We start from the raw sequence: 21,389 nt of genomic DNA, 5'->3' as shown, positions 1-21,389 counted from the left end.
AAGAGAAAAAGAGAGAGAGAAAGAGAGAAAGCAAAAGAAAGCAAGAGAGAAAGAAAGCGAGAGAAAGAGAGCAAGAAAGCAAGAGCAAGAAAGAAAGCAAGAAAGAGAGAGAAAGAAAGCAAGAAAGAGAAAGAAAGCAAGAGAGAAAGAGAAAGAGAGAAAGAAAGAGAGAAAGAGAAAGAAAGCAAGAGAGAGAGAAAGAAAGACAGAAAGAAAGCAAGAGAGAGAAAGATAGGCAGGAAGGGAGAAATAGAAAGAGCAAAAAAGAGAGGAAGAGAGAAAGAAAGAGGGATGGAGAGAGCTAGAGGAAGGGAGAGCAAGAGGGAGAGAAATAGAGCGAAAGGGAGGAAGAGAGAGAGAAATTTTTTTGTCCAAACTTTTTTTAGCCGCCCCCCTCCCTCCCACTCAATGTGCCCCATGATTTTGGATATGTAAAAAATGTGCCGCAGCTCAAAAAAGGTTGTAAATCACTGATCTAGATCAACCACTTCCAGCCCCCAAGCAGACCCTACATCATTTATGATGGCTGTCCAGCCCCTTCTTGAAAGCTTCCAATAATGAAGCTCCCAATTTTTGAATAAAAGTTGGGAGGGACCTTGGAGGTCATCTAGTCCAACCCCAACCCCCTCTCCAAGCAGGAGAACCTACACCATTTCTGACAGATGACAGTCAAGCCCCTTCTTGAAAGTTTCCAATAACGAAGCTCTCAATTTTTGAGTAAGAATGGGAAGGGACCTTGGGGGTCATCTAGTCCATCACCAACCCCCTTCCCCAAAACAGGAGACCCTACTACACCATTTCTGACAGATGGCAGTCCAGCCTCTTTTTGAAAGCTTCCAATGATGACGCTCTCGCAATTTTTTGAATAAGAGTTGGAAGGGACCTTGGAGGTCATCTAGTCCAACCCCCAACCCCTCCTTTCCAAGCAGGAGACCCTCCTACACCATTTCTGACAGATGGTGATTTGTTCTGCTATTGCGCATGGGCAGGAAGTAATATCTCACGAGGGGACACACACGTGTGCGAGATTTCAGCGATTTTTTTTGCAAAAGCGCACTCGGATGCGCATGCGCAGCGATAGCGGCAACCTGGTTGTAAGCGGTGGACTCTCTGTAGCTCCTACCAAGCTCCCACAATGCACACCCACATATGGAGACCCACAAAGAGAGCCCATTACCCAGCCTGCCCTGATTTTAAGTTTTATTTCGTTTGCTGCTGTCGCGCCACCAAAGTCCGTGAAAACCTCCGTGCCTTCGACATCCAAATCCGAAAACTGTGCGTGTATATTATTCCTGCCTGCGCGCCCCTTACTCCTGGCTTGTAAGCAGGAAGCGAGTCCTCTTTTCAATAGGAAAATATATATATATAAGTGTGTGTGTGTCTGTTTGTTTGTGTTTATATATATTTATATATGAATCTAAATGGAAAAATAATAATAATATACAGTTAGAAGAGTTACTAGCTGGGGAGTTACTAGCTCCTTGGTCAAAGGAGGATCAGAGGGCTGTAGGATCCAAGGCCAAGAGGTATTAAGTCATCAAGGCAGTCCAGTCCAGGAGCAAGGCACCTCACCCTGCTTAGGAGATGGCCTTCGCTTCGGGAAGAAAGGCGTCCCAGTATTTCACCAGCTGGAGGGTCGGGGGAAACGACAAAGAAAGAGAGGAAACGTCAGAGAGAAATTCTCCAGCTGCTCAACAGAAAGATTCCCGGTTTATTGGAACATATTCCCATATGTGGCGGGAGTGTGACAAAGCAAGAGGGTATTGGAAGAAAATTAAACAATGGCTAGGAAGAGATTTTAGAAATGAAACTCGACCTGAAACCTGAATTACAGTGTTCCCTCGCTTTTCGCGGGGGATGCGTTCCGAGACCGCCCATGAAAGTCGAATTTCCGCGAAGTAGAGATGCGGAAGTAAATACACTATTTTTGGCTATGGACAGTATCACGAGCCTTCCCTTAACACTTTAAACCCCTAAATTGCAATTTCCCATTCCCTTAGCAACCATTTAGATTATTACTCACCATGTTTATTAAAGTTTATTAAAAAAAATATTTATTAAAAGCAGACGAAAGTTTGGTGATGACATATGACGTCATCGGGTGGGAAAAACCGTGGTATAGGGAAAAACCCCGCAAAGTATTTTTTAATTAATATTTTTGAAAAACCGTGGTATAGACTTTTCGCGAACTTCAAACCTGCGAAAATCGAGGGAACACTGTATTTCTATTGATACATATGGGGGGCGGGGAAGTATACAGTGATACCTCGTCTTACGAACCCTTCTTCATACGAACTTTTTGTGATATGAACCCGGTGTTTAAGATTTTTTTTGCCTCTTCTTCTGAACTATTTTCACCTTACGAACCTGGGATGCCCCGCCTCCGGACTTCCGTTGTCAGCCGAAGCGCCCATTCTTGCATTGCTGGGATTGCCCTGACGCTCCCCTCGCTGGGAAACCCCACCTCCAGACTTCCGCTGCCAACCGAAGCGCCCGTTCTTGCATTGCTGGGATTTCTCTGAGCCTCCCCTTGCTGGGATTCCCTTCCCTTTTGCTGGTGCTGCTTTGAAACCAAGTGAGGGGAGGCTCAGGGAAATCCCAGCAATGCAAGAACGGGTGCTTCGGTTGGCAATGGAAGTCCGGAGGTGGGGTTTCCCAGTGAGGGGAGGCTCAGGGGAATCCCAGCGCTTTGGCTGGCAACGGAAGTCCGGAGGTGGGGTTTCCCAGCGGCGCAAGGCAAAAGGGGTGACTTTTGGGATGGGGTTGCACGCATTATTTGCTTTTACATTGATTCCTATGGGGAAAATTGCTTCCTCTTACGAACTTTTCAAATGGGACCATCAGTCTCACCTGCTGCTGTGAATGGAGCAACGTCTCCAGGTATTTGGTCACGTGCGTCTGGAAATCTTTTGTTTTTTCTTTCTGTAACGGAAGTTTAAAAATAAAAGTTTAAAATTAAAAACATGGGGTGCGTATGTTCTCTTCTGCAGGAGACGGCAAACCTCCAGAAAGGATCCGAGAACTGGAATTTGGTTTGAGTTGGCAATTAAATTCATGTTTTTCAAGTAAAAAATAAAAAATGGGGGTAAGAAGATAGAGAAATTACACACTATAAAATCTATGTTTGCTAGTTTGTATGTGGTTTGCTTTTCCTTTGCTTGTATTTGTGTTATTATTTTGGGTTTATTCTTTCTTCCCCCTTTTAATGTATAAAGATTTAAAAAAATAAAATAAAAATAAAACGCAGACAATGGCCAGCTACCTGACATGATGGAAAAGTGCAATTGAATTTTCACTTTCCTGTAGGACATTACTGGGGGTGGGTTTATCAAAAGTTGAAACAGAGGCTGTGACCATCTAACCTGCATCTTTTAAATATGAAACGAGGAGCTCCCCCAGTCCCCCAAATTGATAATTCAATTATATTTGAAGTCTCCTCCTTGGTTCACCCTCCTTTTTCCTGGAACTGAGAAAGCTGCTGAGATGGAAGGGAATCCGACATTCACTTCACCAGGGAAGTGAATCTTGGTGGGGGTGGGAGGCAGACGTTTCCTTATATTAGTTCTGCTTCTTTGGCCCCCATGAAACCGGGAGGGGCTCAGCTCTGCTAAAAGAGGTTGTTGTGGTTTGCCAGCGGCCAGCAGAACTGGTATCTGATTCAGACAGTGAGGAGGTTGGGGGAGGAACCTGGGCCAGTCTTGGAGGCTGGCGGAAGGCTCTGACGAGTGCTCTGCGACCAAGGCAGAGCCAGAGCCAGGGCTGTCTAACAGTTATCAGCTGCCTTCTGAGTCAGACACCAGCAAGGCAAACAAACAGCTGGAGCCTCTTCGCAGTGTGCGCATGTATAGAGTTGTCAGGCGAAGGGAACAGCTGAGGAACAAGGGTCGACTTGGGAGTAATGGACCCTCCCATAGGGTTTCCATTGCCTTCCATTGAGGACCTGTAGACTGCACGAGTCAAAAAGAGGGCGGGGAAAATATTTACTGACCCCTCACATCCTGGACACAAATTGTTTCAACTCCTACCCTCAAAACGTCACTAAAGAGCACTGCACACCAAGACAACTAGACACAAGAACAGTTTTTTTCCGAACGCCATCACTCTACTAAACAAATAATTCCCTCAACACTGTCAGACTTTCTACTAAATCTGCACTTCTATTCTACTAGTTTTTCTCATCATTCCTTTCACCCTTTTCCTCCCATGTTGACTGTATGACTGTAACTTGTTGCTTATATCCTAAGATTTTTATTAATATTGCTTCTTCATTGCTTATTTGACCCCTATGACAATCATTAAGTGTCGGACCACATGATTCTTGACAAATGTATATTTTATCTTATGTACGCTGAGAGCATATGCACCAAGACAAATTCCTTGTGTGTCCAATCACACTTGGCCAATAAAAATTCTATTCTATTCTATTCTATAGGGAAGCGAAAGGGGAGGGGAGTTTGCAGGAGACAACCACGAGAGTTATCTGGAAGGTAAGGTTACAAGGCACGTAGCTCTCGTGGGGAATGTTCGCGGGGGATGACTGTCGTGTAGCGGCAAGCCAGCGGAAGAGAAGGAGCAGTGCCAGTGGTCAGTAGATCATCAGCTTGCGTTGTGGTGAAGATGAGAGATGAGCGTCCTCATTCCGTTCCACGCCAAGTGCGAAGTGTGCGCTGTAATGCGCTACCTGAATGCTAAGGGCATGAATGCTGCTGCGATGGTGCCCAAGATTTGTGCGCAATGGCTGACCAATATTTTTCTGGCCGACTGCTGAGTTTTGAATTTTTTGACTGAAGGAGAATGGGTACGGCGTCACTGCATTGATTGACGTTTGCTCTTTGGAGTAGGGTGATACGCCCAACTTTCATCTCCTGTCACTATACAGTTGAGAAATGTCGCACCTTCAATCTCGAAATGGTCAAGAAATTCTGTTCATTTTGTGCGTGTTAGTAAATATCTTGGGCACCCATCGCGGCAGCGTTCATGCCCTTAGCATTTAGGTAGCGAATTACAGCACGCAGTTCGCACTTGGAGGGAAACAAATGAAGATTGATTGATTGATTGATTGATTAGATTTGTATGCCGCCCCTCTCCGAAGACTCGGGGCGGCTAACAACAATAAAAAAGACAATGTAACAAATCTAATATTAAAAAATAATCTAAAAACCCCAATTTAAGAGACCAATCATACCAACAAGCATACCATGTATAAATTCTATAAGCCTAGGGGGAAGGGAGAAAAAATTTCAATTCCCCCATGCCTGACGACAGAGGTGGGTTTTAAGGAGCTTGCGAAAGGCAAGGAGGGTGGGGGCAACTCTGATATCTGGGGGGAGCTGGTTCCAGAGGGTCGGGGCCACCACAGAGAAGGCTCTTCTCCTGGGTCCCGCCAAATGACATTGTTTAGTCGACGGGACCCGGAGAAGGCCCACTCTGTGGGACCTAACTGGTCGTGGGATTCGTGCGGCAGAAGGCGGTCCCGGAGATATTCTGGTCCGGTGCCATGAAGGGCTTTATAGGTCATAACCAACACTTTGAATTGTGACCGGAAATTGATCGGCAACCAATGCAGACTGCGGAGTGTTGGTGTGACATGGGCATACCTTGGGAAGCCCACGATTGCTCTCGCACTCTTCAAAGGTAGCCCCAGAGATACTCATCTCTCACCTTCACCACTGACCCCTGGAACTGCTCGTTCTCTTCCGCTGGCTTCCCACTACACGACAGTCATAACAATTTCCCCTGCAAAAGTTACGTGCCTTGTAACCTTACTTTCCAGATAGCCTTCGTAGTTCGCTTAATTGGTCCGTGACTCTCAGAGACCCCTTTGCCAAGTTTTTGAAGATTTCGACCTGGCAGCTCTCCAAGCCAGATAAGGTCTGTGACTGTAAATTTGCCCTTGGAGGACTTTGCTGGATGTGAATGAGAAGAATCCACAGCAACCTAAATAAAAAGGGTTTTTTTGTCCGGCAGAAAGAATCTGCTTTGTGGTTTGTGGAATCCTAAGATCCTACCTACCTCAAACCGTAAGACCTCTTTCCGAAGGACACCAGACAGCCGTTCAAACTCCCGTTCGTACTGAGTCACACGAGATTCCCACTGAAGAAATAGAAAACAAACAGAAATAATAATAATTTTTTTAAAAGAAGTGGTTAAACAAAATAGCAATGTTGCGTCAACAGCAGAAGCAAAGCTACTTTGAGGAGAGGAGTATCCTTAATATATATATATATTAAAGTCCAGATAGTCCAAATTGAAAAACTGCCTGCAACTTTTCTGAGAGGTAGACAATGTTGCCGGTCCACTAAGAAAGGGGTCACTGAACTCGTAGCCACGCCCCACTATTAAAAACACTTCCCTTCTGAACTTTATTTAACCCTTTAATAAATTTAAATGTTTCGATCATGTCCCCTCTTTTCCTTCTGTCCTCCAGACTATACAGATTGAGTTCATGAAGTCTTTCCTGATACGATTTATGCTTCAGACCTTCCACCATTCGTGTAGCCCATTTTTGGACCAGTTCAATTTTATCAATATATTTTTGTAGGTGAGGTCTCTAGAACCGGACATAGTATTCCAAATGTGGTCTCACCAGCGTTTTATACAGCGGGATCTCCCTCTTCCTGCTTGTTATACATCTAGCTATGCAGTCAGGCATTCTACTTACTTTCTCTACCGCCTAACCCATTGTGAGACTGTCAGAAATCACGACCCCTAAATCCTTCTCTTCTGAAGTTCTTGCTAACACAGGACTGCCAATACAATACTCAGATTGAGGATTCCTTTTCCCCAAGTGCATTATTGTACGTTTGGAAACATTAAACTGCAGTTTCCATTGCTTTGACCACTTATCTTGTAGAGCTAAATCATTTGCCATATTACAAACGCCTCCAGGAATATCAACCCTATTGCACACTTTGGAGTCACCGGCAAGTAGGCAAACCTCCCCTACCAAACCTTCCCCTATGTCACTCACAAACATATTAAAAAGAACAGGAGCCAGAACAGACCCTTGTGGCACACCGCTTGTAACCTGTCTCTGGCTCATAATTCAGGTTGCGGTGGAGAACTGGACATGGTTGTGAGGGGGTCATTGCTCACAGTCACTCATGCCCTCATCACCTCAAGGCTTGACTACTGTAACGCTCTCTACATGGGGCTACCTTTGAAAAGTGTTCGGAAACTTCAGATCGTGCAGAATGCAGCTGCGAGAGCAATCATGGGCTTTCCCAAATATGCCATGTTACACCAACACTCCGCAGTCTGCATTGGTTGCCGATCAGTTTCCGGTCACAATTCAAAGTGTTGGTTATGACCTATAAAGCCCTTCATGGCACCGCACCAGATTATCTCAGGGACCGCCTTCTGCTGCACGAATCCCAGTGACCAGTTATGTCCCACAGAGTGGGTCTTCTCCGGGTCCCATCAACTAAACAATGCCGCTTGGCGGGACCCAGGGGAAGAGCCTTCTCTGTGGCGGCCTCTGGAACCAACTCCCCCCAGAGATTAGAATTGCCCCCACCCTCCTTGCCTTTCGTAAGCTTCTTAAAACCCACCTCTGCCGCCAGACATGGGGGAATTGAGATACTCTTTCCCCCTAGGCCTTTACAATTTCATGTATGGTATGTCTGTATGTATTTTTGGTTTTTTATATTAATGGGTTTTTAATCATTTTTAGTATTTATTGGATTATTATTGTACATTGTTTTATTATTGCTGTTAGCCGCCCCGAGTCTCCGGAGAGGAGCGGCATATAAATCCAATAAATAAATAGATAGATAGATAGATTAGATAGATATATAGATAGATTAGATAAATAGATAGATTAGATAGATAGATAGATAGATAGATAAGATAGATTAGATAAATAGATAGATAGATTAGATAGATAGATAGATAAGATAGACAGATTAGATAAATAGATAGATAGATAGATTAGATAGATAGATAGATAAGATAGATAGATTAGATAAATAGATAGATTAGATAGATAGATAAGATAGATAGATAGATAGATAGATAGATAGATTAGATAGATAGATAGATAAATAAATAAATAAGCGGCCCAGGAGATATTCCCATCCGGCCCAGGAGATATTCCCATCCGGCGGGGAGCAAATGTCTCAGAAAACCACGCTCCGTAGAAGACCTCACCTCTGAGATCTCCTCTTTGGCTTGCTGAAGTTTGTCGGGTTTGTTGGCCCACAGAAGCCTGGCCTCAGTTTCCCGTTTCTTCTGCAGCGCCACCTGGGCATCCTGCCAACGCTGCCAAGCCTTTATCCTCTGGTCAAAGGCACCCTGTTGTCAAAGGCAGAGAGAGATTCATCTCTGGAAGCATTGGATCATCCGTGGGGAATTGAACTCAGAGAGGTGATAAAGGGTAAAGTCCCTGATGCCCTCTTGAGCTTGGTGGTCTCCTTTTAAAGACACCCCATTACCCAACTACTGTATTTTTTCGGAGTATAAGACACACCTTAGTTTTTGGGGAGGAAAACAGGGGAAAGAATCTGCTTAGCAGGTATTCGTCTGGCTAGCGTCCTTAGTCTGGTCAGCTTCAGCACATTATTAGGGCTTTAAAGAAAACATTATTTGCAGGGCGTAACAATGAAAGAGCTTGCAAGCCAGTAAGAGCTGGGAGCATTGTTAGCACCTGGTTAGGGCTGGAAAGAACCTTTATTCAGAGCAAGTTAATGAAAAAAAGCCTGCAAAGACTTAGGGCTTGGAAAACATTCTTCGCAGAGAGTAACAATGAAAGAGCTTGCAAGCCAGTAAGAGCTGGGAGCATTGTTAGCACCTGGTTAGGGCTGGAAAGAACCTTTATTCAGAGCAAGTTAATGAAAAAAAGCCTGCAAAGACTTAGGGCTTGGAAAACATTCTTTGCAGAGAGAAGCAATGAAACAGCTTGCAAGCCAGTAAGAGCTGGGAGCATTGTTAGCACCTGGTTAGGGCTAGAAAGAAACTTATTCAGAGCAAGTTAGAGCAATGAAAAAAAGCCTGCAAAGACTTAGCGCTTGGAAAACATTCTTTGCAGAGAGTAACAATGAAAGAGCTTGCAAGCCAGTAAGAGCTGGGAACATTGTTAGTACCTGGTTAGGGCTGGAAAGAACCTTATTCAGAGCAAGTTAGAGCAATGGAAAAAAGCCTGCAAAGACTTAGGGCTTGGAAAACATTCTTTGCAGAGAGAAACAATGAAAGAGCCTGCAAGGTTAACAGCTGGGAAGATCATCATCAGCTAGTTAGGGCTGGAAAAAAAGCTACATTCAGAGTATAAGAGGCACCCAAATTATCAGCCTCTTTTAGGAGGGGGGGGGAAAGGAGCGTCTTATACTCCGGAAAATAGGGTAGGTAACATCGCAAGTGCTAAAAGGCAGTGGGGTTTTCTCTCTGTTTGACACGAACTTACTGTGTTTTTCAGAGTATAAGAAGCAACTTAGTTTTGGGGGAGGAAAATAGAGGGGGGGGGGGAAATCTACCTGGTTAGGACTGGGGAAAAAAATCTTCTTCGGAGGGAGTAGGATATGAAAACAAGCCTGCAAAAAGTTAGGGCTGGAAAAACCTTTTTTTAGAGGGAGTAGCAATGAAAAAAAGCTTGCAAAGATTTAGGGCTGGGGAAAAAAAACTTCTTCAGAGAGTAGGAATGAAAACAAGCTGGGAAGATCGTTAGCACCTTGTTAAGGCTGGAAAAACATTTTAGGGTGGAGTAGCAATGAAAACAAGCCTGCAAAGACTTACAGCTGAAAAAACTCATCTTTGGAGGGAGTAGCAATGAAAACAAGCCTGCAAGCTAGGAAGATCATTAGCACCTAGTTAAGGCTGGAAAAACATTTTTCGGAGGGAGTAGCAATGAAAACAAGCCTGCATAGATTTAGGTTTGGAAAAAACCATCTTTGGAGGGAGTAGCAATGAAAACAAGCCTGCAAGCTAGGAAGATCATTAGCACCTAGTTAAGGCTGGAAAAACATTTTTCGGAGGGAGTAGCAATGAAAACAAGCCTGCAAAGATTTAGGTTTGGAAAAAACCATCTTTGGAGGGAGTAGCAATGAAAACAAGCCTGCAATCTAGGAAGATCATTAGCACCTAGTTAAGGCTGGAAAAACATTTTTCGGAGGGAGTAGCAATGAAAACAAGCCTGCAAAGATTTAGGTTTGGAAAAAACCATCTTTGGAGGGAGTAGCAATGAAAACAAGCCTGCAAGCTAAGAAGATCGTTAGCACCTTGTTAAGGCTGGAAAAACCTTTTTCGGAGGGAGTAGCAATGAAAACAAGCCTGCAAAAACCTAGAGCTTGAAAAACCTTCTTCGGAGAGAGTAACAATGAAAATAAGCGTGCAAGCCAGGAAGATTCTTAGCACTTTCTTAGGGCTGGAAAAACCTTTTTTGGAGGGAGTAGCAATGAAAACAAGCCTGCAAGCTAGGAAGATAGTTACCTGGGGGGAAAAAAGCTTTGGAAAAGCTACATTTGGAGTATAAGACGCACCCAAATTTTCAGCCTCTTTTGGAGTTGGGGGGGGGCGTCTTATACTCCAAAAAATACGGCACGTCCTTCTGGCACTGATGATGTTACTTAGTCAAATGCAACTTCTGCAAGAAAACAAGCAAGCTCAGATAGCATCATCAGGACCTCTCCTATCAAACCCCACATACAAAATACTCTCCTTTATTGACTCCCACCACTGGTATAGCCCTCACACACCCCAAAATGGGCGAAGAGCTGTGTGCGGGCACCACCCACCCGACTTTGGCGAGACACCAGCAGCCCTTACCCTCACGGCGGCCAAGAGACGGATGTAGTCGCTCAGAAGTTCCGCCAGGAGGAAGAAGTCACTGTTGGCTTGTTCCTGGTGCAGCTGCTCGACTTTCTCTTCCACCTCGGCCAGCTGGGAGAGTGCCCGAGACAAGGCTGTGTTGTCCTCCGAGCTGCCCAGCATGGCCAGACTCTTGGCAAACTGAGAGGTGTTCAGCGAGAGCTCTGGAGGACCGGAGGGGAAATGTGAGAAGATTGCACTTCCTTGCTTTTTCCATGGGTGCCAAAAGAGTGCGGGCACGCATGCGTGAGGGTGCCCACACCCATAATTCAATGCCTGGGGAGGGCAAAAAATGGAGGTCCCCTCTGGAGCCCAGAAATGGCCTGTTTCCCAACTTCTGGTGGGCCCAGTAGGCTCGTGTTTCGCCCTCCCCAGTCTCCAAGGGCTTCCGTGGAGCTGGAGGAGGCTAAAAACGCCCTCCCCTATCCCCCAGGAGGCTCTCCGGAAGCCAAAAACGCCCTACCGGAGCCTCTGTGTAAGCCAAAAACCAGCTGGCCGGCATTCACGTTGGAGCTGAGCTAGGGCAACGGCTCGCGTGCCAGCAGATATGGCTCCACGCGCCACCTGTGTCACCCGTGCCATAGGTTTGCCCTCACTGCCCTAGAGCAGTGGTTCTCAACCTTGGGGTCGGGACCCCCTTGGGGGTCGAACAACTATTTTACAAGGGTTGCCTAAGACAAATTTCCAATGGTGTCAGCAACTAAAGCTTCTCTTCTGGCATCTTGGAACATATTTTTACAATCCAACCAATCAGGCGTTTACAGGGGGGTGTCCCTCTGACCTCTGGCCAATCAGCTTAAAGATCTGTTGGAAGAATTGGCGCCAAACTTATAGTTGGGGGTCACCACAAGATGAGGAACTGTATTAAGGGGTTGCGGCATGAGAAAGGTTGAGAACCACTTGCCCTAAAGTTTTCTAAGGGCCCATAGCTACCGCATCAAAGGGAGTTTTTACCTTTCCTGTGGCTGACGAGCATTTCTACAACTGCGTGTAGCTTCCGCAGACGTTGCTCCTCATATTCCACCTCCTGGAATTTCTCTTCAAACCACTGGAAAGGAGAGGGGGGGGGGGAAACAGAGAGAGACGACCCCGACACGGCATTGGAGGAAGAGAATGCGAATCCAGACCATCTCAGACCAACCCCCCAGGGACAAGACCCAGAGAGGTTTCATACGTGATCAAGAAACGCTCGGCGGCTTACAATGTCTGATTCGTTCATCTTGATGGTCATTTTGCTGACCGCATCGGTGGCTCTGTTGAACATCTTCAGGAGGCCGGCTCCACTCAAGGTTTGGGTGCCAACGGCACGTGGCAACTGAAAAGAAAGTGGGAAGAAAAATCACCAGGAGTTGGTGAGTTCTACTCCCGCCTTAGCCATCAAAGCAGTTGGGTGACTTTGGACCAATCACTAGGAGATGGTGAGTTCTAGTCCCTCCTTAGCCATCAAAGCAGTTGGCTGACGTTGAGCCAATCACTAGGAGATGGTGAGTTCTAGTCCCGCCTTAGCCACCAAAGCAGTTGGGTGAGTTTGGACCAATCACCAGGAGATGGTGAGTTCTACTCCCACCTTAGCCATCAAAGCAGTTGAGTGACTTTGGGCCAATCAGTAGGAGATGGTGAGTTCTAGTCCCGCCTTAGCCATCAAAGCAGTTGGGTGAACTTGGACCAATCACCAGGAGATGGTGAATTCTACTCCCTCCTTAGCCATCAAAGCAGTTGAGTGACTTTGGGCCAATCACCAGAAGATGGTGAGTTCTAGTCCCGCCTTAGCCATCAAAGCAGTTGGGTGAACTTGGACCAATCACCAGGAGATGGTGAGTTCTACTCCCGCCTTAGCCATCAAAGCAGTTGGGTGAACTTGGACCAATCACCAGGAGATGGTGAGTTCTACTCCCACCTTAGCCATCAAAGCAGTTGAGTGACTTTGGGCCAATCAGTAGGAGATGGTGAGTTCTAGTCCCGCCTTAGCCATCAAAGCAGTTGGCTGACTTTGGCCAATCCCAGGGAGACGGTGCATCAGAAAAGCTACCTGGGTGACTGACCGGTTTCTCTCTCTCCTCCCCACCCACCCTCGCAGGGTTGTTGTAGTTGCTGTGGGGGAAAAGAGGGAGGAATAACAGATCTGTTGGAGTTGTAGACGGGAGGGAGAAGAAGGCAAGGTTTTCTCAGGGCAGCCCCTCTCAAGCAACGTCCCTGTAAAGCAGAGAAGCTCAACCGCTGGCTGGGCCGAAGGAGAGGAGCCCTCTTCCATCAGGGTGTGGCAATCCAATCTACGTCTCACCCAGAGCCTCACTTGAACGCAGCTCAGTAGAGAGGAACAAAGAGGCAAACGGCTGAATCAGCAGAAACCTTCAAGCCCCCTTGCAGCCAGGCAATCTGCGTCACTCTTTCCCCACGCTTGGCTTGCTCTGAAAGAAGTTGGCTCTCTGCTTCGCCCGCTTGTGCTTTTGTTCCTGAAAACAGGGCCACTGAGCTCAAAGCCCAGCACAAAAACACAACTGGGGGTCTGTCTGTCTGTCTATGTATCTATGTTATCTATCTATGTATGTATCTACGTATGTATCTATGTATCTATGTATCTATCTATCTATCTATGTTATCTATCTATCTATTTATGTATCTATGTTATCTATGTATCTATGTTATCTATCTATCTATGTATGTATCTATGTATGTATCTATGTATGTATCTATGTATGTATCTATGTATGTATCTATGTATGTATCTATGTATGTATCTATGTATCTATGTATCTATGTATCTATCTATCTATCTATCTATCTATCTATCTATCTATCTAACTATTTATGTATCTATGTATCTATCTATGTTATCTATGTATCTATCTATCTATTTATGTATCTATGTTATCTATGTATCTATGTATCTATGTATCTATGTATCTATGTATCTATCTATCTATCTATCTATCTATCTATCTATCTATCTATCTATCTATCTACTGTATCTATCTATCTATCTATGTATCTATGTATGTATGTATGTATGTATGTATGTATCTATCTATCTATCTATGTATGTATGTATGTATGTATGTATGTATGTATGTATGTATGTATCTATCTATCTATCTATCTATCTATCTATCTATCTATGTATCTACCTATCTATCTACCTACCTGTCTGTCTGTCTGTCTGTCTGTCTGTCTGTCTGTCTGTCTGTCTGTCTGTCTGTCTCTCTCTCTCTCTCTCTCTCTCTCTCTCTCTCTCTCTATCTATCTATCTATCTATCTATCTATCTATCTATCTATCTATCTATCTATCTATCTATCTATCTATCTATCTGATTTTTTAAAATGCCATATGTTTAAATTCAGTTCCTGTGGATTTACCAACCACGTCTGCTGGGAGTTTGTTCCAAGCATCTACTACTCTTTCAGTCAAATAATATTTTCTCACGTTGCTTCTGCTCTTTCCCCCAACTAACCTCAGATTGTGCATGCCTCGTTCTTGGATTCACTTTCCTATTAAAAACTTTTCCCTTATTTAACCCTTGAATATATTTAAATGTTTTGATCGTGTTCCCCCCTTTCCCTTCTGTCCTCCAGACTATACTGATGGAGTTCATTGAGTCTTTCCTGATAAGTTTTATGCTTAAGACCTTCCACCGTTTTTGTAGCCTGTCTTTGGACCCGTTCAATTTTATCCATCTCTTTTTGTAGGTGAGGTCTCCAGAACTGGACACAGTATTATTCCAAATGTGGTCTCACCAGCGCTCTACACAGCGGGATCACAATCTCCCTCTTCCTGCTTGTTATACCTCTAACTATGCAGCCAAGCATTCTACTTGCTTTCCCTACCACCTGACTGCACTGTTCACCCATTTCACAGTGCAGGAACTGTACTTCCGGTCCACTCCAGAATTAATCGGTCTTCCGGTTAAGGACCTTTGCAGCTCTGAGAGTTTAAGGTTGCCGACCCCTGGCTTTAGGCCATAAAAGCACCGAAACCCGCCCGGTTATGACAGCAAACCCACCTCATCTTTTTCCAAGAATTCCCGAACATCTGGATCCTGCAGCATGGTGGGGTGGCTTACGGTTCTCTGAATATATCTGCGGAATTGGAATACAGAGGTTGTGTGCCAGGGTTGCAGGTAGCATCCGAACTAACTCAAGAGTCCACGTCAAAGTACCAATTTATTGCCCGAGCCATCCTGGCGCCTACACTGGAAAACCTGAACCTTGAGTTTCCCACCCAGCTTAAAGTTTACATCCCTTGTCCCCCACACCCACAAACTTGTCACGTTGCCCACTCAGGTTGTGCCAGCGTGGCAAGTCCTCCTTCTGCTTCCGCCCAGGTGGATGGGCATAGGATGTCCTTGAACCATTCAAAAGAATGCTTTGTGGCTGCTCTCTACATGGGGCTACCTTTGAAAAGTGTTCAGAAACTTCAGATCGTGCAGAATGCAGCTGTGAGAGCAGTCATGGGCTTCCCCAAATATGCCCATGTTACTCCAACACTCCGCAGTCTGCATTGGTTGCCGATCAGTTTCCGGTCACAATTCAAAGTGTTGGTTATGACCTATAAAGCCCTTCATGGCACTGGACCAGATTATCTCAGGGACCGCCTTCTGCTGCACGAATCCCAGCGACTAGTTAGGTCCCACAGAGTGGGTCTTCTCTGGGTCCTGTCAACTAAACAATATCGCTTGGCGGGATCATAGGGGAAGAGCCTTCTCTGTGGCGGCCCCAGCCCTCTGGAACCAACTCCCCCCCAGAGATTAGAATTGCCCCCACCCTCCTTGCCTTTCGTAAGCTTCTTAAAACCCACCTCTGCCGCCAGGCATGGGTGAACTGAGATACTCTTTCCCCCTAGGCCTTTACAAATTTATGCATGGTATGTCTGTCTGTATGTTTGGTTTTTATAATAAGGGTTTCTAACTGTTTTAATATTGGATTGTTATGTGCTTTTTTTATTACTGTTGTTAGCTGCCCCGAGTCTACGGAGAGGGGCGGCATACAAATCCAACCAATCAATCAATTAATCAATCAATCAATCAATCAATCAATCAATCAATCAATCAACAAACAAACAAACAAACAAACAAACAAACAAACAAATCTCTCTCATGAAAATCACCCCTCCCAAGTTCCCATAAACATAATAAGCATTAATTTTTTTCATTTCAATTTTCATTTCATTGTGTTCAGAAATGTTCAAATTAGTATACTAGTGAAAAAAGTATTCAAAAAAACCATTCCAGTAGCTAGAACCAACCTTTTTTTTACTCCGGGTCTAAAAGGACCCGGAGGACTCCAAGTGTATATTCTGCAAACAGAACATAATTTTCCCCCCCATTTCATTATGTTCAGAAATGTTCAAATTAGTATGCCACTGCCAAAGATGGACAAAAAATTCTGATTTGGCAGGCTAATCTATCTATAAATTTTAAAAAAGGGCACACAGCAGTGGGGGGGGGGAGGCCCTTTTCTGAGCAAGATAAACAAATAAGCATCATTTTTTTCATTTCAATTTTCATATCACTGTGTTCAGAAATGTTCAAATTAGTACGTCAAGGCCAAAGATGATCAGATTTTGCAGCCTAATCTAGATGAAAATGAACAAAATTTTACAAAAACGGGGGGTGGGCTTTTATGAGCAAAATAAACAAATAAGCATTAATTTTTTTCATTTCAATTTTCATATCATTGTGTTCAGAAATGTTCAAATTAGTATACTAGTGAAAAAAGTATTCAAAAAGACCATTCCAGTAGCTAGGACTAACCTTTTTATACTTTGGGTCTAAAAGGACCCGGAGGGTAACAAGTTTAACTTCTTTTTGCCCAGCAAAAACTAACCACCCCCCCACCCCACCCCATCCAAAAACAACACCCTTAGAAAGAACCCCTCAAAATGAGACAAAGTCGTGGAATTTCAAGTTTCAGATATGGAGGGATATTTTTTTACAGGGTCTCAAACTTCACTTTGGGTCATTTTAGACCCGAAGAGAACAGCAAGGTTGAGAGGTATTACATGTCCATTGAAACTGGAATTATAAAAACAAAAAAAACCCCAAAAAGGAAGAAAAATTAGGGTTCTCCTCCTGGTGGCTTCTCCTTTTCACTTCCATATTTGAGAGATTAGAGATTAGAAGCCATTTCCAACTGGGTGAACTTTCTCAAACATAGTTTCTCCTTGGGCGTCCTCCTCGATCCACAGCTCACATTAGAGAAACATCTTTCAGCTGTGGCAAGGGGGGCGTTTGCCCAGGTTCGCCTGGTGCACCAGTTGCGGCCCTATTTGGACCGGGAGTCACTGCTCACAGTCCCTCATGCCCTCATCACCTCAAGGTTCGACTACTGTAACGCTCTCTACATGGGACTACCTTTGAAAAGTGTTCAGAAACTTCAGATCGTGCAGAATGCAGCTGCGAGAGCAATCATGGGCTTCCCCAAATATGCCCATGTTACTCCAACACTCCGCAGTCTGCATTAGTTGCCAATCAGTTTCCGGTCACAATTCAAAGTGTTGGTCATCACCTATAAAGCCCTTCATGGCACCGGAGCAGGGTATCTACGAGACCGCCTTCTGCCGCACGAATCCCAGCGACCGGTTATGTCCACAGAGTTGGTCTCCTCCGGGTCCCGTCAACTAAACAATGTTGTCTGGCGGGAACCAGGGGAAGAGCCTTCTCTGTGGTGGCTCCGACCCTCTGGAATCAGCTCCCTCCAGAGATTAGAACTGCCCCCACCCTCCTTGCCTTTCGTAAACTCCTTGAAACCCACCTCTGTTGTCAAGCGTGGGGGAACTGAAACATCTCCCCCTGCCTATGTAGTTTTTGTGCATGATATGACTGTATGTATGTTTTACAGTATATACATAAATAAATAAATAAATAAAATTATTGTTATTTTAGATTCTAACTATTATATTTGTCATTATGTATTGTTTTTATCACTGTTGTAAGCCGCCCCGAGTCTATAAATAATAATAATAATAATAATAATAATAATAATAATAATAATAATTCATTCCAGAAGAAAGGCTCAGATCTCAAGAAGCGATAGGCCAGGCTCCAGAGAACTATTTCAATTAATGACTGCTCAAAGGAACAGCCCTACTGAAGAATTTTAGAAGGACACCTTCTCCTGATGGGTTGAAACCCAAAGGAGAACCATCACACGTCGATGTCTGAGGACCACCAGCAGTTAAATAACTGGGGACATTTCACATGCATTGAACCTTGATGCTTCTCGATCACGAGAAGGGTTGATCCCAGAAGCTACTTCCTTACAAGGCAAATTGTGGTTGCCGCCCCCCGCCAACGAGGAACACAAAACCCCCAACCTTTCTAAGGCAGCTCTTCGTTTCTCTAAGAATTCCGTGGAGGAAGAATCTTCTTTGCCGACTTTGACTTTGGTCATTCCTGGGACGAGAGAAAAAACAAAGATTGAAGTTACCTGCATGGAATAGACAAGGGGTTCGATTTAGATCAGAGTTCTCCAACTTGGACAACTTTTAAGACTCCAACTCCCAGAGTTCCACAATCAGCTCTGCTGGCTGAGGAACTCTGGGAGTTGAAGTCCGCAAGTGTTAAGTTTGACCTCTGATTTAGATATTGCCTTTCAGAGTTTCCCTCCATACAGGTGAATTTGCAAGACCTACAGGTCTTATCTAGGGACTAATAATCCCCAAGTTACTCTGGCATGCAGTAATGTGTGAAGCTAGGTCACTACAGGTAGTCCAGTCTTGGTCACCACGATGTAAAAAAGATGTTGAGACTCTGGAAATAGTGCAGAGAAGAGCAACCAAGAAGATTAGGAGACTGGAGGCTTAAAACATATGAAAAACGGTTGCAGGAACTGGGCATGTCTAGTTTAATGAAAAGAAGGACCAGGGGAGACATGATAGCAGTCTTCCGATATCTCAGGGGCTGCCACAAAGAAGAAGGAGTCAAGCTATTCTCCAAAGCACCCGAGGGTAGAACAAGCTGCCATTCTCACCTATTAAACTCTTCTCGGGAGGAGGAGGGACAATGATCCCGTGCTGGGCGTGTTTTTCCTGAAGTTTCTCGTACAAACCCAGAAAGTCACTGAATCGTCTCTTCACGGAGAACTTCTGGCTCCTGAACATTGGCAGCGTGGTCTGACGGACAAGGAGGAATTTGGTTAGCAAAACAGGAAATCTTTGAAAGTGATAGCGCCTTGATTTATATACCACTTCACAATACTTAATGATATGCCATACGAATCCCAGCGACCGGTTAGGTCCCACAGAGTTGGCCTTCTCCAGGTCCCATCGACGAAACAATGTCGTATGGCGGGACCCAGGGGAAGAGTCTTCTCTGTGGAGGCCCCGACCCTCTGGAATCAACTCCCCCCGAAGATTAGGACTGCCCTAACCCTCCTTGCCTTTCGTAAACTCCTTAAAACCCACCTCTGTCGTCAGGCATGGGGGAATTGATTCCCCTGGGCTGTTTCTGTTTTATGTATGGTTTGTATGAGATGTATGATCGTTTTTTATATTAAGGGTTTTAAACTGTTTTAATTATTGGATTTGTACTGTTTTTGTTGTTGTGAACCGCACCGAGTCTTTGGAGAGGGGCAGCTTACAAATTGAATTAATAATAATAATAATAATAATAATAATAATAATAATAATAATAATATTCTCCAGCACTCTCTAAGTGGTTTACACAGTCAGCATACTGCCCCCCAACAATCTTGGAAGTATAATGGTTGTTTAGGAAAACTAAACAAATGAGCATTGTTCTTTATTGGGCATTTGGTTATGATAAATCAGAGCGGGGGAAAAGAAATGAATGATATATCAAGATTAATAAAAGGTGAATAAGCAAATTTGGCTTGATATTAAAAGGCACGAGAAAGAGAAATATCGTGATGAATTAAGCTAATAGCAGTTAATTTGGGGAAAGGGGAATGATTTGAAATTAATTATTGAACATCTCAGAAGACAAAATTAGATTTATATACACACTGCTCAAAAAAATAAAGGGGACACTCAAAGAACCCATCCTAGATCTGAGTGAATGAAATATTCTCATTGAATCCTTTGTTCTGTACAAAGTTGAATGTGCACAACAGCAGGTGAAATTGATTGCCAATCAGTGTTACTTCCTAAGTGGACAGTTGGATTTCACAGAAGTTTGATTGACTTGGAGTTATATTGTGTTGTTTAAGTGTTCCTTTCATTTTTTTGAGCAGCGTATATTTGATGTATAGGTCACCCTTCTCCTTGCGGACTCAGAGCGGCTGATTTTTTAAATTCCCCCCCCCAATATTTAAATGTTTTTAAAAATAGTTTTTATTTAACTAAACAATGTCCGGGTCCTGTCAACCAAACAATGTCGCTTGGCGGGACCCAGAGGAAGAGCCTTCTCTGTGGCGGCCCCCGGCCCTCTGGAACCAGCTCCCCCCAGAGATCAGAATTGCCCCCACCCTCCTTGCCATTCCTAAGCTGCTTAAAACCCACCTCTGCCGCCAGGCATGGTGGAATTGAGATACGCTTTCTCCCTAGGCCTTTACAATTTTATGCATGGTATGTCTGTATATATGTTTGGTTTTTTATAATAATAGGTTTTTAACTGTTTTTAATATTGGATTATTGTTATATGCTGTTTCATGTTGCTGTTAGCCGCCCCGAGTCTCTGGAGAGGGGCGGCATACAAATCCAATAAATAAATAAATAAATAAATAAATTTAAATTATTTAAAAACATAACAACTAAAAATAGATATTTTAATTTTTAATGATTTTTTCAACTTTTAATGATTTTTATTTTAAGAAGAAATAAGACAGGGAAATAAGAGGTGAAGTTGCTGGACTCCTGAAGAGACCCAACGCAACGGGGGTAAAAGAGGCTTTTTTCTTTTGGAAAGATTGCCAATTCATATTCATAAGTGGGGGTTTTTTTGGGGGGGGGGGGCATCTCCTCTCAAGTTTCAAAAGCAGCCGGCCATGTAGCGCGTTTTGACGCAACTAGCCGAGGAGGACACACTGACCCAGTTATGTGGATATTTGGAAGACGTACAAGGTTTTGTGGAGTTTTTTTTGCCAGCTGGCAAAGGCAACAAACCGGAAACCAAAGCTATCTGCACTGCAAGGACGCGGCACATCAACGGAAGGAGGGTGTAATTGAGGGAGAGGGAGGGGGGCTTTTGGGGGGGTCAGTCGGAAGGACTGAAGTCAAATGCTCCCGGGGAGGGCTTTTGAAATGTGGATGTGAGAGGCTTGGTCCCTCCCTGACCTGAGCCAGCTGCTTCTTGTTAAACTCACCCCTATCTCACCCCTTGTTAAACTGCCTATCTCTCTCTCCATCACCACCAAACTTTGCATTTTGGCATCAAAATAGACAGGCTTAATGCAGCGGATCACAGAGGGAAATGTTTTGATTTCCCAAGAACTGCAAAGTCTCCTTGCCTGGCATTTAAGAACTGGGGAAAAATAAAAGAATTAAAAAAACCAATAGCTCTTAAAAAAAAAAAAACCAAACCCCACCAGATGCTACTGGGCCTACATCCCCTCCAAATAATGTGTTCTTGAAAGCTTTTCAAATTGAGGAGGAGGAAAGTGGAGGAGAAGGAAGGAAGAAGAGGAGGAGGGAGAAAAGA

General features: G+C 44.3%; 1 protein-coding gene across 1 annotated transcript in view; it reads right to left on the bottom strand.

Annotated features, from left to right (window-relative positions):
* Positions 1-1,183: 1,183 nt before the first annotated feature.
* The window catches only part of SNX1 (sorting nexin 1), a 24,635-nt gene continuing 4,429 nt past the window's right edge, over positions 1,184-21,389 (bottom strand). Inside the window, exons 2-11 of the mRNA XM_070762772.1 lie at positions 18,763-18,988; positions 18,107-18,185; positions 14,796-14,871; positions 11,999-12,112; positions 11,752-11,845; positions 10,756-10,961; positions 8,149-8,292; positions 6,013-6,093; positions 2,851-2,922; positions 1,184-1,628 (exon numbers count right to left, since the gene is read on the bottom strand). Of these exons, the coding sequence (XP_070618873.1) occupies positions 1,578-1,628; positions 2,851-2,922; positions 6,013-6,093; positions 8,149-8,292; positions 10,756-10,961; positions 11,752-11,845; positions 11,999-12,112; positions 14,796-14,871; positions 18,107-18,185; positions 18,763-18,988 (1,143 nt within the window). The 3' untranslated portion in view covers positions 1,184-1,577. The remainder of the gene's footprint in view (positions 1,629-2,850; positions 2,923-6,012; positions 6,094-8,148; positions 8,293-10,755; positions 10,962-11,751; positions 11,846-11,998; positions 12,113-14,795; positions 14,872-18,106; positions 18,186-18,762; positions 18,989-21,389) is intronic.

The sequence above is a fragment of the Erythrolamprus reginae genome, chromosome 10, assembly GCF_031021105.1.
Source record: "Erythrolamprus reginae isolate rEryReg1 chromosome 10, rEryReg1.hap1, whole genome shotgun sequence".
In the NCBI taxonomy this organism is placed as follows: domain Eukaryota; kingdom Metazoa; phylum Chordata; class Lepidosauria; order Squamata; family Dipsadidae; genus Erythrolamprus; species Erythrolamprus reginae.
This window is presented reverse-complemented; position numbering and strand designations above follow the sequence as displayed.